Below are 19,784 nucleotides of genomic sequence, written 5' to 3' on the forward strand. Positions count from 1 at the left end.
GCTCTCTCCTACTGTACCACTCTTCCCAAATCTCCATGTTCATTAACCCAGAAGTCACCGTCCAGTTCCCCACCCCTCGGCCTTTTGGGTTTGTATAGAGGTGTCTTTGTGTAGGCAGTCTTGATTAAATCACTGGCTGTTGGCTTTTTGAGCTCAATCTCTAGCCTTTCTCTCCTTCCTGGTGATGGGAGGAGGGTGGGGGTTGAGGGTGGGACTGAAAGTTCCAGTCCTCTGAACTTGGTTGGTTCTCCTGGCAGTCAGCCCCCATCTTTAGGTAGGGGCCAAAAGTTACCTCATTAACATAACAGAAGACATCCTTGTGGCTTTCATGCTTAGGAGATTCTGAGGGTTTTAGGAGGTTTGTACCAGAAAGGTGATGAAAACCAAATAATACATTTTTCTTATTGTAAACCGCAGTATCACACATCTTCCTTCATTGAATAGGTGAAGAACTTAGGCTCAGATATATTAAAGGGGTTTATCCATAGTTGAACAGTTCAATAGAGGCAGAACTAGAACCCTGGAGCATTCTGACTTCTTGCCTAGTGTTTTCATGCCTTTACTTGCCTGGATATTTCTGAGTTTTTGCCTTTGAAGTAAATTTTAACAAACTGGAGGTCTAACAGCAGCAATTGAAAATCATCATCCAAATTTATTTCCAGGTCTTTGAAGAAACTGGTTTTGATATCAAAGATTATATTTGTAAGGATGATTACATTGAACTTCGAATCAATGACCAGCTTGCTCGTTTGTACATCATTCCAGGAATTCCAAAAGACACAAAATTTAACCCAAAAACCAGAAGAGAAATTCGGGTATGTAACTGAAAGAATTTTCAAGTTGCTAGACAGTATTCAAGTTGCAATTCAATGAAGTAGGAAATTGCTTTTAGAAACTCCTTGATGATAATTCAATGAATTCTTTTCTTCTGTCTCAGAACATTGAGTGGTTCTCCATTGAGAAATTGCCCTGTCATAGAAATGATATGACTCCAAAATCCAAACTTGGTTTGGCACCTAACAAATTCTTTATGGCCATTCCCTTTATCAGGTATGTCCTTGTTTATCAAAATACTAAAGTAATTTTCATAATTCTGATAGTTTCTTTACGTAGCCCAGTTTTAAAAGTGAATTCTTAATGTTTCCATAGGCCATTAAGGGACTGGCTTTCTCGGAGATTTGGAGATTCCTCAGACAGTGACAATGGATTTTCCTCTGTTGGTAGCACACCAGCTAAACCCACTGTGGAAAAATTGAGGTAAAGAAATACATTCATAGGATTCCTACCTCCTGATAGTTTTCTTTTTTTTCTTAATTTTTATTTATTTTTTGAGAGGGGGAGAGAGAGAAACAGAGCACGAGTGGGGGAGGGGTAGAGAGAGAGAGAGGAAGACACAGAATCTGAAACAGGCTCCAGGCTCCAAGCTGTCAGCACAGAGCCTGACATGGGGCTCAAACTCACGGACTGCAAGATCATGACCTGAGCCAAAGTCAAACACTTAACCAACTGAGCCACCAAGGTGCCCCTACCTTCTGATAGTGTTTAACACTAACGTATTACTTCCAAAGTTTCCAGAGGTGTTGAATTCTTTTCTGTAGGTACTATTTTGTTACTAGTCTCATAGATAATAGAAATTTTTTTATAAAGGGTTTTTAATGAGGTGAAAAAGGTTAATTGGAGTTGGAAAGGAGCTTCAGGCTCATTTTAAAATAGTATACACAAGAGGGTACCACCTTTTTAGATGGATAGAACATGGGGAAAAAAAATCTGTGTGTTTATAGTTACTTCTCTATTCTTATATCCTACTTTAAGAGGAAGTTGAATCTGAAGGTGGTTGAATGGAAGATATGTTGAGGTTTGTTTTTGTGTAGGGAGATGAGTGCAGATGAGTAATTTGTTCAGAAAGATAGAACTGTGAAGACGTGGGGTGGCTTCTCTTCTTTCCAACATAGACTGTTGTACTGCAAAAAGTGACTGTTATGTGGACAGGAACCACAAAGAAAGAACATTTTCTTGGTTGGAACTTAATTGTATCCAAATCAAAATTACAGAGTAGGCTGAGTAAGGAATTTTGTTAAATAAGCATGTATGTTTGTAATAAGCTTGCTAGAACTTTGTTAGGTTCAGAGAGAGTTGCATTTTACATTTTCTTTAATTTAATGTTCTGTTTTCATCCCAGGGCTTCAAAAATTAAACAGGAGTAACCACATTTATAGTCAATATTTTTAAATACATAGGGAATATTCCGTTTTAGCTGGGTTTTATGAAGACAGGAGTTTGGACTAAATGCCCTGAGAATCATTTCTGCCTTTCAGAACCTATGGTTATAATCACCACATTATATACTACTAAAGTAAAACACTGTAGAAAAAGTAGACAGGAGTGTAGGCAAAATTAAAAAGAGACAAACATGCAACTAAAAAGTTATGAAATAGTGACACTGTTTGGAAAAAAAATTGTATGCTTATTCATGTTTGGGTCCACCATAATGTGTGATAGGCCTCCCCTATCTTCTAGTCCTAAGCTTTGTGGTCCTGGAAGGTGGAATAAGGACATAATAAAGCAGCTTTAACCAAATTTCAAGTTTCTTAGGCGGGGATGGTGTGTTTTTAGCATATAGACTAATGTCTTTGGTGATGTGTTAGAGGAAATACCTGAATTTTGTCTCAAGAAAGTAGGGATGCTGCAATTTTACTATAATTAAAAAAAATTTTTTTTAATGTTTATTTATTTTTGAGAGAGAGAGAGACAGAGTGTGAGCCGGGGAGGGGCAGAGAGAGAGGGAGACATAGAATCTTAGGCATGCTCCAGGCTCTGAGCTGTCAGCACAGAGTCCCAACGCAGGGCTCGAACCCACAAACTGTGAGATTATGACCTGAGCCGAAGTCAGTAACTTAACCGACTGAGCCACCCAGGCGCGCCTATTATAATTTTTTAATGGGAAAGGAGAAGAACTCTCAAGTATTCAGAAGCAATCACTGTAATGCAGTTCTTTGGATCAGTGACTCTGGACTGTATTATACATGTAAATGGTACTGTAGAATATTGGTTTTTTTTGTTTTTTATTACGGACCAGTGCATGAGTACAACCTTTTACAATCAAATTCTTTCATATAAGAATTTGAGACCAGACCTTTATTTAATTTGCTCATCTATTGTCTTCAGCTCCTTAATTTTTTTTTGCCCTAGAATATAGCTTAAATTTTCAGTTCCTCTTCTACTTCAAATTCCATACTTTAAACATCCTGGTGAGAATGTGAGTTATCTGTCCTATTAAGAAGGAATATCCACTTACATTTGTTAGTTTCAACTAAATTTGGAATTATTTTCTTGAGATTTTTAAAGGTATGATCAGTTATAGGGGGAGGTAATGTGGTTAATTTAGAAAAGTTTGGGATTAAAAATAATACTTAGTTCATTCAAAAAGTAGTGAACACCAGGCCTTCACTGACTGTGTCCTTATGTAAGGTACATCCCAGTGCAGGGAGATGATAAATAAGAAGGTAAAGTTTGTAATCTGGTGTTAGAAGAACTTTAAGTGAAAATTTTCTGATCTGAATTTTATTTTTTAAATCTTGGTATAGTCGAACCAAATTCCGCCACAGTCAGCAGTTATTTCCTGAAGGTTCTCCTGGTGACCAGTGGGTGAAACACAGGCAACCACTGCAGCAAAAGCCATATAATAATCATTCTGAAATGTCTGACCTTTTAAAAGCAAAGGTGAGTGATAATACATTTAAAGATTTTTCTAACTTTAGATTTGATTTTGAAATGTATCTGAATCGAAGAACTGCAGATTAACAGTTAAAGAGCTCTGAATTGTTGATCAACGATTGCTGCATTCCTGACTTGTGATTTGAAGCACGGCTGAGTCTTCTTAACCTTTACAGTTTTGCTGTAAATACAGTGTAGTAAGTAATCAGAATTAACATCTGACTTTGGTATATATGCAACCAGTGAAAGGTTTATTGTATTGAATTTAGTGCATGATTATACCACACTTTATCCATTCTACTCTTAATAGACATTTTGGATGTTACCTGTTTCAGGCTTTTATAGACAATACTACTGTGAATATTTCTGTACATATCTTTGGATGAGCATACACCGTTCTTTTGTGTACATGTAACAAACAGAATTTTTGGATCCCTGGATATACCTGTGTTCTTAAGTATATGCTGCAAACAATATTCTCAAGTAATTTTATATCCCCAACAAAATATATGAGAGCTTGAGTTGTTCCACATTCTTACTAATTCTTGGTATTATCTGCCTTTATCATTTGAGCTACTCTTGTTTATTTTCATTCTTTTAAAAAATATTCTGGGTTCATCAAAATTACAAACTTTTTGCATTGAAAAGTACAATTAAAAGTGGTTATAATGTTAAACTTTATGTATATAATATCACACTAAAAAAACAGATACCCGGAAGAGCAGGATAAAATTGAATTAAAAGTGTGTGGTAATACGAGTTTCTGAAAGCCTATTTCCTTACCATCCTTTTTTTTTTTTTTTTTTTTAATTTTAGTTTTTATTTTTATTGGGAGTATAGTTGACAATGTTACACTAGTTTCAGGTGTACAACATAATGATTCAACATCTCTACATGTTATGCTGTGCTTACCACAAGTATAGCTACCATTTGTCACCATACAGCCACCGTACAGCTCCATTACAATGTGATTGGTTATATTCCCTATGCTTTGCCTTTTATTCTTGTGACTTACTCCATAACTGGAAGCCTGTATCTCCCACTCCCCTTCACCCATTTTGCCCAGCCTGCTACCTCTCTTCCCTCTGGCAACCATCAGTTTGTTCTCTGTTCCTTATCATTAAGTTAGCTTACTGTTTTCAAGCTATTTTAGGAACTGCTTAATTTTTTCTGTACGTGTTAGATAGGATATAAATAAATGTATTTTGGTATATTTTAAAATATAAAATATTTTATTCACACTGTTTTAGTCAGTTCTCTTAACTGTCCTTTCAAAACCTCTAAGGGCAAATTAATGTTTAAAAACTATTTTGGGGGGCACCTGAGTGGCTCATTCTGTTAAGCATCCAACTTCAGCTCATGATCTCAAGGTTCGTGGGTTTGAGCCCTGCGTTGGGCTCTGTGCTGACAGCTAGCTTTGGGTTTCGTGTCTCCATCTCTCTCTGCCCTTCTCTTGCTCATGTGTGCTCTTTCTCAAAAATAAACATTTAAAAAATTTTAAAAACTTTTTTAAGTTAAACTTAGATATTTTTTGGTAAGAAAATTAACTCATGTTAAAGCACTACGATTGCAAGATGTCATCTACTGAATGTTTAGGGTTTAGGTCTAAATTTAGGGATAGTGACCTAAACGTTAAGAATACCAGTCTTGGGGCACCTGGGTGGCTCAGTCGCGTCTGACTCTTAGTTTCGGCTTAGGTCATGATTTCATGGTTTGTGGGTTAGAGCCCTGTGTCAGGCTCCATGTGGAAGTGCGAAGCCTGCTTGAGATTCTCTCTTTCACTCTCTCTGCCTCACGGGTGTGTGTGTTCTCTCTCTAAATAAATAAATGAATGAATTTTTAAAAATTCTCTCTTTTTTTCCCTCTCTCTTCTTCTGCTTCTGCCTTACTTCCATGGACTCTCTCTCTCTAAAAAAGAAAAAAAATACCCCGCTCCCATTTTTTTTTTTTAACTCAGGCATTGTAAACAAAATCTGTAGATAGAAATGGGATAAGGCAAGATTGCTAGGGACCTTGTATTTGCCATTTCATACCTTTAGAGGAATCTTGGCTTTGTGAAGCACTGTCTTCTATAAGAAAATATTGATATGGTATGGTTCCCCAGTGTTTTAGGAAAATTTTGGGGGAGGACTTTGATAAATTCCTAATCAACCAGCTAAAAAAAAAATCTTTATTTTGAGCTTTTTATTTTTTTTAGCGCAGGGCTCAATCTCACAATTGTGAGATCATGACCTGAGCTGAAATCAGGAGTCTGATGCTTAACCAACTGAGCTACCCAGGCATGCCACCAATCTTTATTTTGTATAAAAGAAATTATTAATTTAAAAATGCTTTTTTGTTTATTAATAATTTAAAGCAGATTTTAGGTAATAGTTGATCACATCTGCTACATATTTCTTGTCCTGAGAACTGTGGCCAGTGTACCTTAGCATTCCCCTCACAGAGAGGTGTTTTTTGTTTTTTGTGTTTTTTTAAGGCAAAGATTGTCAGATTGGATTTAAATGTTTATTTCTGAGAGCGAGCCTGTGTGGGGGAGGGGCAGAGAAAGAGAGGGACAGAGGATCTAAAGCAGGCTCCATTCCGACATCAGTGATCCCGATGCAGAACTCAAACTCATGAACTGTGAGATCATGACCTGAGCTGAGGTCTGACACTCAACCAAGCCACCCAGGCATTCCTAGAGAGGCTTCTTTGACCATTGCTTAAGCTTTCCAAACTTGTTCCTCTCCCTGCTCCCATTCTTTTTTTAACTCATGCATTGTAAACAAAATCTGTAGATAGAAATGGGATATGGCAAGAGTGTTAGGGACCTTGTATTTGCCATTTCATACCTTTAGAGGAATCTTGGCTTTGTGAAGCACTGTCTTCTGTAAGAAAATATTGATATGGTATGGTTCCCCAGTGTTTTAGGAAAATTTTGAGGGAGGACTTTGCTAAACTCTTAATCAACCAGCTAATTATATATATATATATTTTTTTCCCCACATATTCTTGGTGTTATATTCTTTTGTCTTATTACATTATGCTGTAGATTTATATTTTATTTCTTCTTATTGGAAAAACAGAATCAAAGTATCAGGGGAAATGGCAGAAAACAGTATCAGGACTCACCTAATCAAAAGAAAAGAACAAACGGGGTCCACAGCCAGCCAGCCAAGCAGCAGAATCCCTTGATGGTAAGACTTATAGTTCTAATGCTAAGAAGGCAGCTCACCCCTTTTAGGAGGGGAGCAAGGGCATTGTCAAGGCACGTTGAATTAATATATTGACAGATTTTTGTGGGGTGAAATTGTGCATTATTTGCTCACTTAAAATATCTGGCTACTCTCAGTTACAGGTTTCTAACATTCAGTTGCACGTCTAATTTTTTATGTAGGTATTTAAATATTATTAGTACTATGAAAACAATGCATAGTCAACCCTGCTTTCTAGAAAGAGCAAGTCCTCATCTATTTTTCTGTCTGTATTTTTCTAAATAGAGTCTGTGTTTTAATAAAGTTAATAGTTAAGAAGAATATCACTGTTTTTTTTTTAAGTTGATAGAATTTAGAAAATTAAAATGTAGCTGGTGCCATAGCCTTTAGACTAGGGCTAAAGACAAATAACTGACCATTTTGCTCCAGAAAGTAATTCATAATTAATGGGTCTCCTTGCTTATCCTTTCTGCAAGTCCTGGTATTTGTCTGTTGAATTTTCTTATAGTTTCATCTACTTTTCTTTTTTTAATAAGTGGGTGAAAATAGTAGTTTTAAGGTTTTAGCAAAAAGTTTTTTACCTGAGTTCCTAGGTGCTGTTTACCTAACTTGTGTTTTGATTTCACAGGCAAAGACATGTTAAAGATCAGTTTACTTTTAGACTACTTGCCTCTTACTCTTATACTTTTTTCCTGTCTGATTGACACAGATGAAAAGAGAGCCATTTGTATATTGAGTGTGCTGACAACACTTAAAAATAACCAGTTGGTATAACCTTCTAGAGAGTAGTCTGATTGTATAGCAAGGCGGAAGAGGTTCTTAAAGTGTTTCCCTAGAAGAAAATTTTAAAGAATGTTCATCCCATTTCTCTTTTTAATAGTAAAAACTTGGAAATAGTCTATCCAAGAATATAATAGTAAATGTAAATCCTAGAGCTCTGTAGTTGTTAAAGATAATGGTGTGGATTTCTATTTATTCAAAAAAGAATACATTCAGAGTATATTACATTTTAAAAGTAGGTTATAGAGTAGTCTTATGTACTGAATAATTCCACTTAATTCGTAGTAATTATACATGGATTCACAGTGTCTTCATAGAGAAAAAGCTAGAAAAATACACTGAAATGTTGAGAGTAATTCTCAGGGTTCAGAAAATTAATGAATAATTTTCTTTTTCCTGGTGTTTTTAAATTTTACATGTTATCAACTAAAAAAAAGTTTTAGGCTTAAAATAAAAATACAAGTACGAGACTAGGGATGATGATTATATTCCTGGTTTAATTTTCTTCCTGATAAATTTGATAATACGCCTCCTCATTTATATTAAGTGAAATGACTACGGAGGGTATGTTGTGTTTGTGTTTTTCTTAATAGAAATGTGAAAAAAAACTTCATCCACGAAAACTTCAGGATAATTTCGAAACAGGCAAGTCATTTTCTTTTTAAAATCTCTGGTGGGATTTGGTTTGGTTTTGACCTAACCTTGATTTTAGTCAAGAGTGTAATGGACTATGGTAGATGAATAGGAAGAATTGCACATGATCTGTAGAGAGTTCAGGTATGTGGTCACGTTCTCTAAATAGGAAACTGACTAAATTGAACTTATTTAAATGATCAAGATGAAACGATTTTCCCTTTCAGTGTGCTATTTTTGTGTGTGAATGTCAAACTGTGCTATCCATGAATATTGTAAGTAAATACTAGTTAGAGGGGGGTAGAACCTAGTATTGTAGAAGTGAGGAGACTTCATTCTCATATATGTTAAGAGGAGCACTTATTTCGGAAGGAGATTATTTCCCACTTTTAGGAGGTAATGAGCAACTTTAAGGTGGTACCTATGGATAGCATTTATTAAAGTAACATTTGCAACGTCTCGATTCTCAGTTGTAAAGAGTAGGTGTGTGATCTGATTTGGAAAGTAATGTTGATGAATGTAGAAAGCTCTTTGGTAATACTGATTTAATAGATTTGAAAGTGCAGTAGACTGTTTTTTGTTTTTGTTTTTGAGAGAGAGCATGCACATGTGAGTGGGGGGGGGGATAGATAGAGGGAGAGAGAGATCCCAAGCAGGCTCTGCGCTCAGTGCAGAGAGAGCCTGACACGGGGCTCGATATCACAACCTTGAGATCATGACCTGAGCTGAAATCAGAGTTGGATGTTTAACCAACTGAGCCACCCAGGCAAGCTCCTCTACACTGTTTTTTCATATATGCTGTTTTGAATTATTTGAAATCTCTGTGCAATAGATGTGCATTTATTTATTATTTTTGAGAGAGAGAGAGCACACAAGCAGGGAGGGGCAGGGAGAGAGAGGGAGACACAGAATCGGAAGCAGGCTCCAGGTTCTGGGCGGTCAGCGCAGAACCTGATGAGGGGCTTGAACCCACAAACTGTGAGATCATGACCTCAGCCAAAACCAAGAGTCGGGACGCTCAACCGAGCTACCCAGGGGCCCCTATTCACCATTTCAATTTAAGGCTTTCATATAGAAAAGCCTAAGAAATAAGAACCATTATAGTCATATTTTTTTGTAATACTGTTTATGATTTGAGCAAGATAAACACTATTTTAAAAGGGATGCTTTAATCCTATTTTGGAAAGTTAACTGTGAAGTAATAGGAACTATCAGTAGTTTGGTATATATAAGTTGTGAGGGTAAAAGTACCCTTAGGATTTTTCTGGCCATGTTGGGTGGTTGGGGACATGATAGACTGATAGTTTAAGGTAAATTCAGGAGTCAGTTACTTCACAAAATATTTAAAAAGCCTTATGTTCGGGAAGAAGGCATTAAAAGAAGGTATACTCTCTTTTAAAAGAAGGTATACTTTTCATTTCATATACCCAGCTTAATTGGGTATGGTATTGATATATAAAATTTGAGTTGTTTTGAAAATGAAGTATAAATGGATTTTTGTCTTGGGAAACCTCATTTGAGATTTTCTTAATCTTTCATGGTCAAGTCTCTATTCTACCTTAAAAAAACAAAAAGTGAAACCCTGATAAGTTGGGAGTTTTCTTGTACCATGATTTTGAAAATTTGGATTTTTCTTTAGGTTAATGTGTTCCCTAAAGATTTGGTAAGCTCTGCTCTGCCTTTAGTTTTCTTGAATTGGCCTCTATAAATCTTATATTAACATTTGTAATCTTTACGGTGCTTACATTTTGATCTATGTCAACAGGTTCCTTTTATGTTGGCACAAAAAACAAATATGGGAGGTAGATAAAAGTATGCCCATTATTGAAAGCATGTGAACATTAAGGGTCTTAAAAGCTGAGGGGCGCCTGCATGGCTCAGTCAGTTAAGTGTCTGACTTTGGCTCAGGTCGTGATCCTTGTGGTTTGTAGGTGTGAGACCCGAGTCAGGCTCTGTGCTGACAGCTCAGAGCCTGGAGCCTGCTTGGGATTCTGTGTCTCCCTATCTGCTCCTTCTCTGCTCATGCTGTCTCTCTTTTTCTCAAATATAAACAATAACAATAACAACAACAACAAAAAATGAATGCTTTAAAAATAAATAAAAGCTGAGATTCAGATTTTGAATGAATGTGTGAAAATAAACAATAATAGATTAGAAAATCAGCTGAGCCCCAGTTCAGGGAAAGGAAAGTATTTTGATGGTTCCGCTTATGTTAGATTTTGAGTGTGGGGACAAAAATATATACTGTATATGAATTCCTTTATAACAAAAGAAGGGAAGGACAATATTTGAGTTCTTACTAAGTTACCGAGTGTATTTATTTTTTTAAACAGATGCTGTATGTGACTTGCCTTGCTCCGGTGAAGACCAGTTGCTAGAACATGCTGAGGGACAGTCTGTGGCATGTAATGGTCATTGCAAGTTCCCCTTTTCATCCAGAGCCTTTTTGAGTTTTAAATTTGACCATAATGCTATAATGAAAATCTTGGACCTTTGATAGCAGCAGATGTGTTGTGGAAGTCCCAAGATCAGAGACCTGTTGCATTTGAGTGGGTGTCTCTTTGAGCCTTACCTTTCTCAGGTGTTTTAAAGAAATGCAGGGAGGCAATGATGTTTCTGAAGATATTGTTCTCTGTGCAGAAGAGAGAGTAGAAAGAAACATGAGTTTGCACTGTAAATGCAGTTAAAACCTTTTATACAGATGTACCTTTTCAGTGTTTGGCCAACGAATTTAAGTTGCTTTTTATGAGAGCATTTTTTCTGTGTGATTGTGGTTTTTATTTCATGTTCTGGTCAAGAAAATAGTATTTGAATCATCATCATCAGGTAGCCAATATAATGGGAATGCTCCATCTATCCATGACAGTGATTGCAATAAGAGTTTCCTTATATTGACATTTTTAAAAGAAACTTAAAATTCACAAATACTAAATGAATGCAAGAACTGAAAATGTCACTGAAGTCAAGATTGCAGGTCATCTGCTTTGGTGGCATTTTGCGCATTTCTCTGCTTCTAACCACTTAGGTTCTCTAATCCTCCTCTGCTTGGAGATTTGTTGAAAGGTTATTTTTAGAGCCAGCATCTACTATGTAATGTTCATGTTAAAAACGAACTCTTAGCACTTCATTAAGGGACAAAGTCCTCAGCCTGGAGAGGGACTGAGTTGGTTGGGTGGGGAGTGGACACTCTGACTTGGCATTGAGAGCCTTGTGCAGTCAGTGATCAGTGAACCTGCTGGGGAGCAGGGAACCCAGGGCCTGGCAACTGCTTTGGTCTTGTCTTCACTGTCCTGCCATCATTCCTTTAGTATTGTACAATGGTTTTGTTCCTGTGAAAATTTATTTTCTGTTGTAGCTGTGTAAATATGAATGGAATACTGACATTATTAAGTTTTACATTGCATCTCGGTATTGATCTCTGGAAACTGATGTATTAGGTTCCAATTTTCAGTAGTAGCAGAAACTGACATGCTTTTATGGGCATGCTGAAGCCTCTGGATGAAGGAGCACGAAGGGAAGGGGCATTTGGTTCAGGCAAGTACAAGTAAAGCATTTCAATAGGGGAGGATCAGAACGTGAAGGTAGCATATACAGAACTCATTCCTGGCACTAGATTTTGCTCCTTCAGGATTCTTAAATCTAAATAAGGGTGGCAGTGCCCATTTTAAGAAGGATTTCAGCTCTAATTGAGGACAATCACCAGGGCTTTAAAGGGGTTTAGTGTTTGGGCTGCCTCTGACCTCACTGAAGGTATTTCTTTTGAGGGGTGGTGTGTGAGCATATGTGTGCGTGTGCATCTGTCATGTGGGTTTTAAAAATCTTTTTTTACATGTGGTATCCACAAAATATATCTCTGCTTGTAAATTTTATTATAGAAATCTTTATTCTGTATAGATAGCCTATTTAATAGGGATTCTATATAACCCAGTGGGACTTTCAGAAGAAGTACTGTTGTAAGGAATTCACTTGGTATTTCTTTGCTTTAGCTTTTAAATGGCTTGATTTTAAAGGAGAAATTCTATTTATTAATAAAAGTGTCACCCTCTTGGTGCTAAGCAGGAGAATTCACAATTACAGCAGTGTGTTTAAAATTAGGTTTTTCATAATCCTGCATCTTTTAATGTGATAAACTTGTGAATCCTTCTGTGACCTTTTTTAAAATGCATTATAAGACTGCTTTTGGAAGCTCTTACTGTTCTTTCCAGAAATACAGCTGCTTTGCTTGGGTCTCCTTGAGCCATATTTATAGTTGGTCCCAGCATTCCAGATTTCTGTTAAATTGTTAGGCGAGTAAAAACTTAGTTTGCCTCGCAGGTAAATCATTTTCACTCACTTACTGTCATCTGGAAACCATACAATTTCAGTGATTGTGTGTGTGTGTGTGTGTGTGTTGTTGTTGTTTATTTTTTTTCTATTTTAGTCAGTTTTTCTGGTGCCTAGAGTTGGGTTTTTCAGCTCTAAATATGAAAGCAAAAGAGATTAGAGTTAGTTACCAGAAGTATGTCCTCTAAAGGTGTGGTGAGCCTTTTTAAGAACCAACAGATTCTCTCTTGTCAATTACAGCAGTTTAACAATAGTTAAATGTTATTGCTGTTGTGCTGCTTCATTTAATGCACTGTGGAACAGAATAAGGGTATTGTTGGGATGGGATTTTGGTAACTTGAGGCTTTTAGCTGTGTTGACAGTTTGAGATAAAAAGATGTGAGTTAAAGTTTATGTGTGTGATATGACTTAACTATGCAGAAAATATATAAGTTGGGTGTACCTGTTTTATGTACATCTGCTATACTTACTCCCTTGAACCTGTGTATTTCTCAGTGTTCAGGTTACCTTGAGAAAGGCCATGCTTAGCACAGAACTGGATTTCTCCTCTGAGAAATTATAGCATGGTTTGAAGGAATCAAGTGATAAAGCAGTGTGCTGAATATGCAATAATTTACTTCTGTGTGCTGCATTTTAAGAAGCTAGATGAGAAGAGTAGCTGTGTTGGCTTCATTATGTTTTATGTCTTTGAGAGAAAAATAGGTCTTTGAGTCCACTTTTTAAATGTTCTTATGTTCCAACCTTACATGTTCCAAGGTTCAGTGCACTGTGAATCTTTTTTTTTAATTTTGTAGGTGCTTTTATGTATAACTGTAATGATTTGTAGGATGTTAAGTGAAGTTTTTTGTACTTAACCATTGTTATCCAAAAGATAGGGGTATAATTTACATGCTTTCACAAGCTTTTTGTTAAGAAAGAGCAAATGAATGGTTTTAGGATTTCAACCAGTGACACTCTCCTGAGACAGAAATTGAATGAAACCCTTAGCAGGGGTAAAATTTGAAGAGGTTTGAAACTTAAGTTCGATTTTCATGTTAATATATAAAAACAAGTCTCCTGTGCTGTCAAAGGATTTGTGGTCACTGCTTGCTGCTTTGAGCTTTGGATATCCTTATTTTTCTATTAAATATCAATTAGTAAGTGCAGATAATGAAGATGTATAGCAAAATACAGCGAAAGTAATTATATGCTGTAAGATTGGGTATTTTGTCTTTTAAGGCTTTAGTAGTTTTGTGTAATGTCAAATAAAAAAAATCAAATCTAAGTGAATGGCATCCTTCCATAGGAATTAAATTTAAATTTTATTATAAAACTCAACATATTATGGTGGTCATTAGAAAAATTCAGGTCTAAGTGCATGTATGCATTAAAAACATTTCGTTACCTAATTCCCTTCCCCCTTCCTTTGGTTTCCAACAGGAGTTAACTTGAACAGTAAGGAGCAAAGTCGATATAAAAATTAGACTGCCAAATTACTTTTCTTACTATGATAATATATTGTGGCTTTTTATCTTTATTTTTGTACCAGTACTTTTCTCTGCCTGTTCAGAGATTGTGTTTTGATTGACATCTATTGTGTCTCTGTATTCTCTGAGGCAGTGTTTTCTTTGCATATTAATCATAGTTACAAGGTCAAATTCATTAACATGTTTCTGATTGAAGAAAGGTGTTACTTAATGATTTTGACTCGGATTATATTCTGGCCTGGGGAAGGGGCTCATATGTATTGTTTTAACTTCAGATTAATGATAAGCAAGACTTATTTTGTCTGAAGGTGTCAATATCCTTTTCCTTTAAGTACCTATCTCTGGGTAAACAAGTGTTAGTAAAAGTACAGTTTTGTTAAACCTTGTTTTTGATAGTTGGATAAAGCCTGGCTAGTTCCTCATTTTATGTTCTGTCCTAAGCCTTTAAAGTGCATTTGTATAGTTGCCGAAAACTCTAAAAATGAGATTATGATGGGCTTTTTCAGCAGCTTTTTCTACCTAGAATTGAGTTGCTCTTGAAGTTTATACTCCTGTGTCATAAAGATGGCAGATTGCAAATAGGCAGTAAAGGCTCTTTCCTGTGCTTGCAAAATAGAGTTCTGGATTGCAGTTTCAAGATCCAGTATAGAGAATTATTACAGAACAAAAGTGCTCTGAGGGGAAGATAGCTGTAGTTGTTGGGCAAAGAGTGGAGGGAAGAAATTTTAGAAGATAAATCAGTTCTTGAGTGCTGTCTGTTGTATTAGGCTAGAAACATGATCATTGCCTAGGCCAAGCAGTGTCTAATATATATGGCCATTACCAGGTGTTTCCTAGCTCTGGGTAAAGTTATTTTTTTACCGCTGCCAAGCAATCCAGTAAATCTTAAGTAATTTTTCTCACTTCAGAGACCAGTATTTGAGAGTGCAGTCCTTCCTGTGCTGATAATTTACAACTCCAGCTGCACTGAAGTGCTCTACTTTCTTACAGGAATGTGACTCAGAGCACCGACAGCCACAGTCAGGCATGTGTCATAGTCACTTCATATGGTAGCTATACATTTGTCCTGAATGGTGATCCATTCCTTTCCATCTAGTTTTCTTGTGACAAACCACATTACTATTGAAACAGTAGTCTAAAGCTAAGGAAAAGAATGAAGCTACCTCTCATACATGGGAGTGGACTTGGAAGGCTGGCTGCCACCAGCTTAGTTGCTCAGACTTTAAAGTACAAAGAAATGTAAATAAAAAGCTATGGTAAAATATGGAAGTTTTATTTTGAGAGATGTTTATAATTGAATCTTTACTCTGGGTCTCCAGATTAATGAAATCACAAGTAATGAGATTCCATTTGTCTTGTGTCTTCTGTGGTTAGCAGAGGGGATGGTCTAGCTCTAGTAGCAGCTTGAAAGCACAATCTGAAAATAACCGTGACAAGAGTGCTTGCATTAGCTGTGTCATATTGGCCAAGGGTGCTTGGGAGAAAGGGATTGGATGCAGAAATCAGTTGAAGTCAGTTGCCTTGGTTTGTGACTTCGTCCCATATCAGCCTTCCTCTTAGTAGACTTCTTTTATCCAATGGAAGAATAAGGCCCTGAACATATATATGTGCTGCTTTTTTTTGGTGGGAGGGCTCTTGCAGGGGTTTGGGTATTGTTTTGGTTCTTGGCTTCTATCTGTTGAATGCCATTTGAAGACTGGTTGTTTCTTAATTCTGTTTCTTGGTGTGACTGGCCGGGAAGAGGCCATAAGAGTCTCCACCCCACCCCACCTCTCCTTTTTTATCTCATCCCTTCTATAGAAAAATAGTTTGTGCTACATCCATATGGTGGTAAATCTGCCACAGTGGGAATTTACATGCAGTGATCATAATCTTGCTTGCCTTTTACAGATCTCACTTGACCCTTGGGCTGTAAGCAGACAGGCAGGCTATGGACACCTGTGCTGTTTTGGGTCTCTCAATGCATTTAGCTTGTCTATTGGATTTGGGAACAAAGAAAACTTCTGTGTGGTTCTAGGGTAAAATGCGCAGTGTTCTGCTAGTCTTTAGTCCTTGAGTGGACTTTAGTTAACAGGTTGTGGACTTGCGGAGGTAGAATGTAATATTTTAATTTAAGCTGCTTTTAATTCGTTGACTGAGGTTCTAAAACAGTCTATAGCTACTACAGTTGAAACATTTTGGGGACAAATCTACCATTGTTAGTCATTTCTAAAGCTTTAAGAAGTTAGTTCTTTGTAAAATACCTTGGCTGAATATTCTTTTGTGATATTTTAAGATCAACTATGGATGACAACAAATGAAAGCAAAGGTTTTCAACAGGATGCAGTTTAGCAAGGTAGTAACTATTCCTCAGTCGTTCGGTTAGGTGTTAATACTTTTTGCAGTGAATGAGTAGCAGTGGACTTAACACTCTTCATGTCCTGTATATATCATGTGCACTGATAGAGAAGCACAAAAGGTGTATCTACGAGAGTTTCTCTGTGCGTTTCACTACTGTCCTAGGGCACTGCTGTCTCTGTTCAATTTAGGTTTGTGTTTGGATGTTGTACGAGTACCGTTTAATTTCAAATATAAGTGTCCAAAGAATGGAGTCTTTAATTTTGCTTATTTGCTCATATCTCACTTCAAAGTTAGGACAGGAGACAACTGATTTTCCATTTTCTTACAAACTTTTTTTCAGTAACAGGGAAGGAAAATAAAACCCTGAACTATATTGTATATATATATTTGTGTATATTAATACACACATAGTATATATATATATACACACATATTTTCTTATGATTGTGTTTGAAATGCATTAGCTTAATACCTTATAAAAAATCGTCTTTGGTAAGTATTGACACAATTCAGATTATAAGTTTTACCTGTTGGCTTTAATGAAAACTTAAAACAATCTTATTTCAGAATAAAATAATCAAATGGAATTGTAGTTCATGGATTAACTAAGGTGAGATATTCTTATATATGAGATTGTCTTTCATCTAATCAAAATAAGGATATGCAGTTTAGTTTGGATGGGAAAGGGGATAAGAAATTTTTTTTTTTTTTTAACCCTGCTATTTCCAAAACAAGGGTTTGAAGTGTCTTTTATGCTGTGGAGACTAGGTAATGTTCATGGAAGATGTGTAGTCTTAAAACCGTTTTCTTGGAAGTAGGTTTTAGTGTACAAGGTGAAGCTATTTATGCTGAGTCATGTTAAATTTTATGTGGGACCTAAAAAGCTGGCAGAAAACAATTGAAGTGGTCTCACTAAATAGGATATTAAGAGAACTGGACTTTAGAATAAATGTGATAACTAGGTTTGTAAACTATTCAGTAATCATTTGTCTTATGTGGAATGATTTAATTTTTGCCTTAATTATCACAGCATTCTATTACTTTACCTTCTAGGGCATTTTAATGTTTGGAAAAAGACTCTCAGTAAACCATTGGAGTAATTCTATTTATGGTAGTAATGAAGTTCCTGGTGCTTGATTTGGTTGTCAAACAATTAGAGCAGAAAAGGTACCCTCTGAAACACCTGTGGGGTTTACCTCGTTCTACAAATTGAGACCTTTAGAGTGGATTTGTGTTTCTGGATTTATTATATTCTGGCTGAACAGTAGCTTGGTCTCTTTCCCCTCTGTGTTAATGGAAGGATGAGGACTGATTTTCACTTAATTTGGGTGTGGCTATTATAAATTAAGAATTTCCAATGAGTTTAAATGTTTGCCGGATAAAGTCTACTAGAAATGCCAGCTGCACTCTCCACTGAGAAAATGAACAAAGACCTGTCTTAACAGTTATTCTTTTTTGAAAGCTTTTTGATGTAAATAACATCAGTTTAGAAATTAAAAACCTTTTATCATACAGAATACAATTTGGATGAAGGGAAGTTTCCTTTGTATTTTAAAACATTTTTATGGTTGATTCAAATATTGGCTTTCTGTAAAAATATTATCGTGTTACATTTAGACTGTTTGTAGTGCAATATCAATAAATTTTGCTGCTCCAGCAGTTTTAATTACTACCTTAACCTGGTTTCTGCTACTGTTACTTGTTATTATATTTTGGTTGTGTCTCTTTGGACCGATAAAAAATGACAAGTATGAGATAAAGACCTGCTTACATGATGAGAAGAAATCTTAAAAGGTAGAATGTGTCTGCAAAAGTGAAAATAAAGAACTGGTATGTATTCTCCATCTCAACAGTTTGGTTATTGCTTTAAAGCAGAATTACAGTTACATACATACAATCCCTTATATTTCTTCTAGAACCAGGCTTTCCAGATAGAATGCTTGACAATCCTTGGATCTTCAGAAAAATCTATTCTTCTTCACTAGAGACCTCAGCTGTATGATAATTTTTATTTAAAATTTTAAGAGGCGGCCCAAGCTTTCATAGAGCTGACCACACACTTCCAGGAAGAGTGTTTCTCTAACAGACGTGTTGCCATCCTTTCTTGTATTTGTGTGTGACTTCCTTGCTCTTCCAGTTCTTTTTATTTTTTTAATGTTTTATTTATTCTTGAGAGAGAGAGAGAGCATGAGCAAGGGAGGGGCAGAGAGAGAGGGACACATAATCTGAAGCAGATTCCAGGCTCTGAGCTGTCAACACAGAGCCCGACGTGGGGCTTGAACCCACAAGCCATGAGATCATGACCTGAGCCGAAGTTGGTCGCTCAACCGACTGGCGTCCCCTCCAGTTCTTAATTATATTCCATTTCCCTGATTTTTCGTTAACTTCCCATTCATTCCAAGTTTTAAAAGGCAGCTAAATAGAAATTGGCGATAAATGAGGTTTCTTTGGCTGTTTTGACCTAATATACTATTTTCTAGTCCCCAGCTCTGACCCGGGCTTTCGATTTAATGTGAAGCATCACAGGTTTGATATTTACATGTTAAACAGTATTGCAGGAGGGGCACTTGGGTGGCTCAGTCGGTTAAGTGTCCGACTCTTGGTTTCAGCTCAGATCATGATCTCGGGGTTGCTAGTTAGTTTGAGCCCCATGTGGGGCTCTGCACTGACGGTGCTGCAAAGCCTGTTTGGAATTCTCTCCCTCTTGCAAAATAAACTTAAAAAAAAATTAAACAGTATTGCAGAAGGACAGCCTTACCCTTTAATGAACACAGTTAAAGTACATCATGGAATTAGAAATATTTATTCAGAATATAAGAATGTTTGTAAAATATTATAAATGTCTCTGTATAAATAAATGGAGTTTTTTTTTTAAATTCTATATCAAATAACACAAAGTAGCTATTTTACAGCAGCTAAAACTAAAGGCATCTGGAAACATTTAAAGCATACAAGTGAAGAATCTAAAAAATTACAAGGTATAGTACAGTGTTAAGTGGAAACTTTAAAATGAGACTCAGTACAAACAGTAGAACAATACTGACAAATGCAAACTTAGTCACATGTGCTTTAATAACTGACAGTACATTCAAGCAGGTTTTTCTAATTCAAGTGGTTTAAAAAGCACATTTTCAAATAGGAAACTGAAATCTCATGCAAAGTAAATAAGTCTTGATAATATGTCAAGAAACTGATTAGAAATAGAAAAGTGAACATTTCATTATCTTTGCATTAGGTTCAAACAAAAGCAGATTCTCATTAGGGGCTCTCACTTGGCAGTCCTGACAGGAACACTCTCCGTGAATTCTAGGAGTTCTACAAACAGAACATTTTC

The 19,784-nt window shown here is 36.3% G+C and overlaps 1 protein-coding gene across 3 annotated transcripts in view; it reads left to right on the forward strand.

The window, feature by feature from the left end:
• The window catches only part of DCP2 (decapping mRNA 2), a 51,034-nt gene extending 32,740 nt beyond the window's left edge, over window positions 1–18,294 (forward strand). For all 3 annotated transcript variants that reach the window (XM_045034761.1, XM_003981202.4, XM_045034764.1), the window contains 7 exons: window positions 663–815; window positions 938–1,050; window positions 1,150–1,257; window positions 3,585–3,720; window positions 6,780–6,890; window positions 8,282–8,333; window positions 10,655–18,294. In XM_045034761.1, coding sequence (XP_044890696.1) covers window positions 663–815; window positions 938–1,050; window positions 1,150–1,257; window positions 3,585–3,720; window positions 6,780–6,890; window positions 8,282–8,333; window positions 10,655–10,818 — 837 coding nt within the window. In that variant the 3' untranslated portion in view covers window positions 10,819–18,294. The remainder of the gene's footprint in view (window positions 1–662; window positions 816–937; window positions 1,051–1,149; window positions 1,258–3,584; window positions 3,721–6,779; window positions 6,891–8,281; window positions 8,334–10,654) is intronic.
• The last annotated feature ends 1,490 nt before the right edge of the window (window positions 18,295–19,784 follow it).

Source organism: Felis catus, chromosome A1 (genome assembly GCF_018350175.1).
Source record: "Felis catus isolate Fca126 chromosome A1, F.catus_Fca126_mat1.0, whole genome shotgun sequence".
NCBI lineage: Eukaryota > Metazoa > Chordata > Mammalia > Carnivora > Felidae > Felis > Felis catus.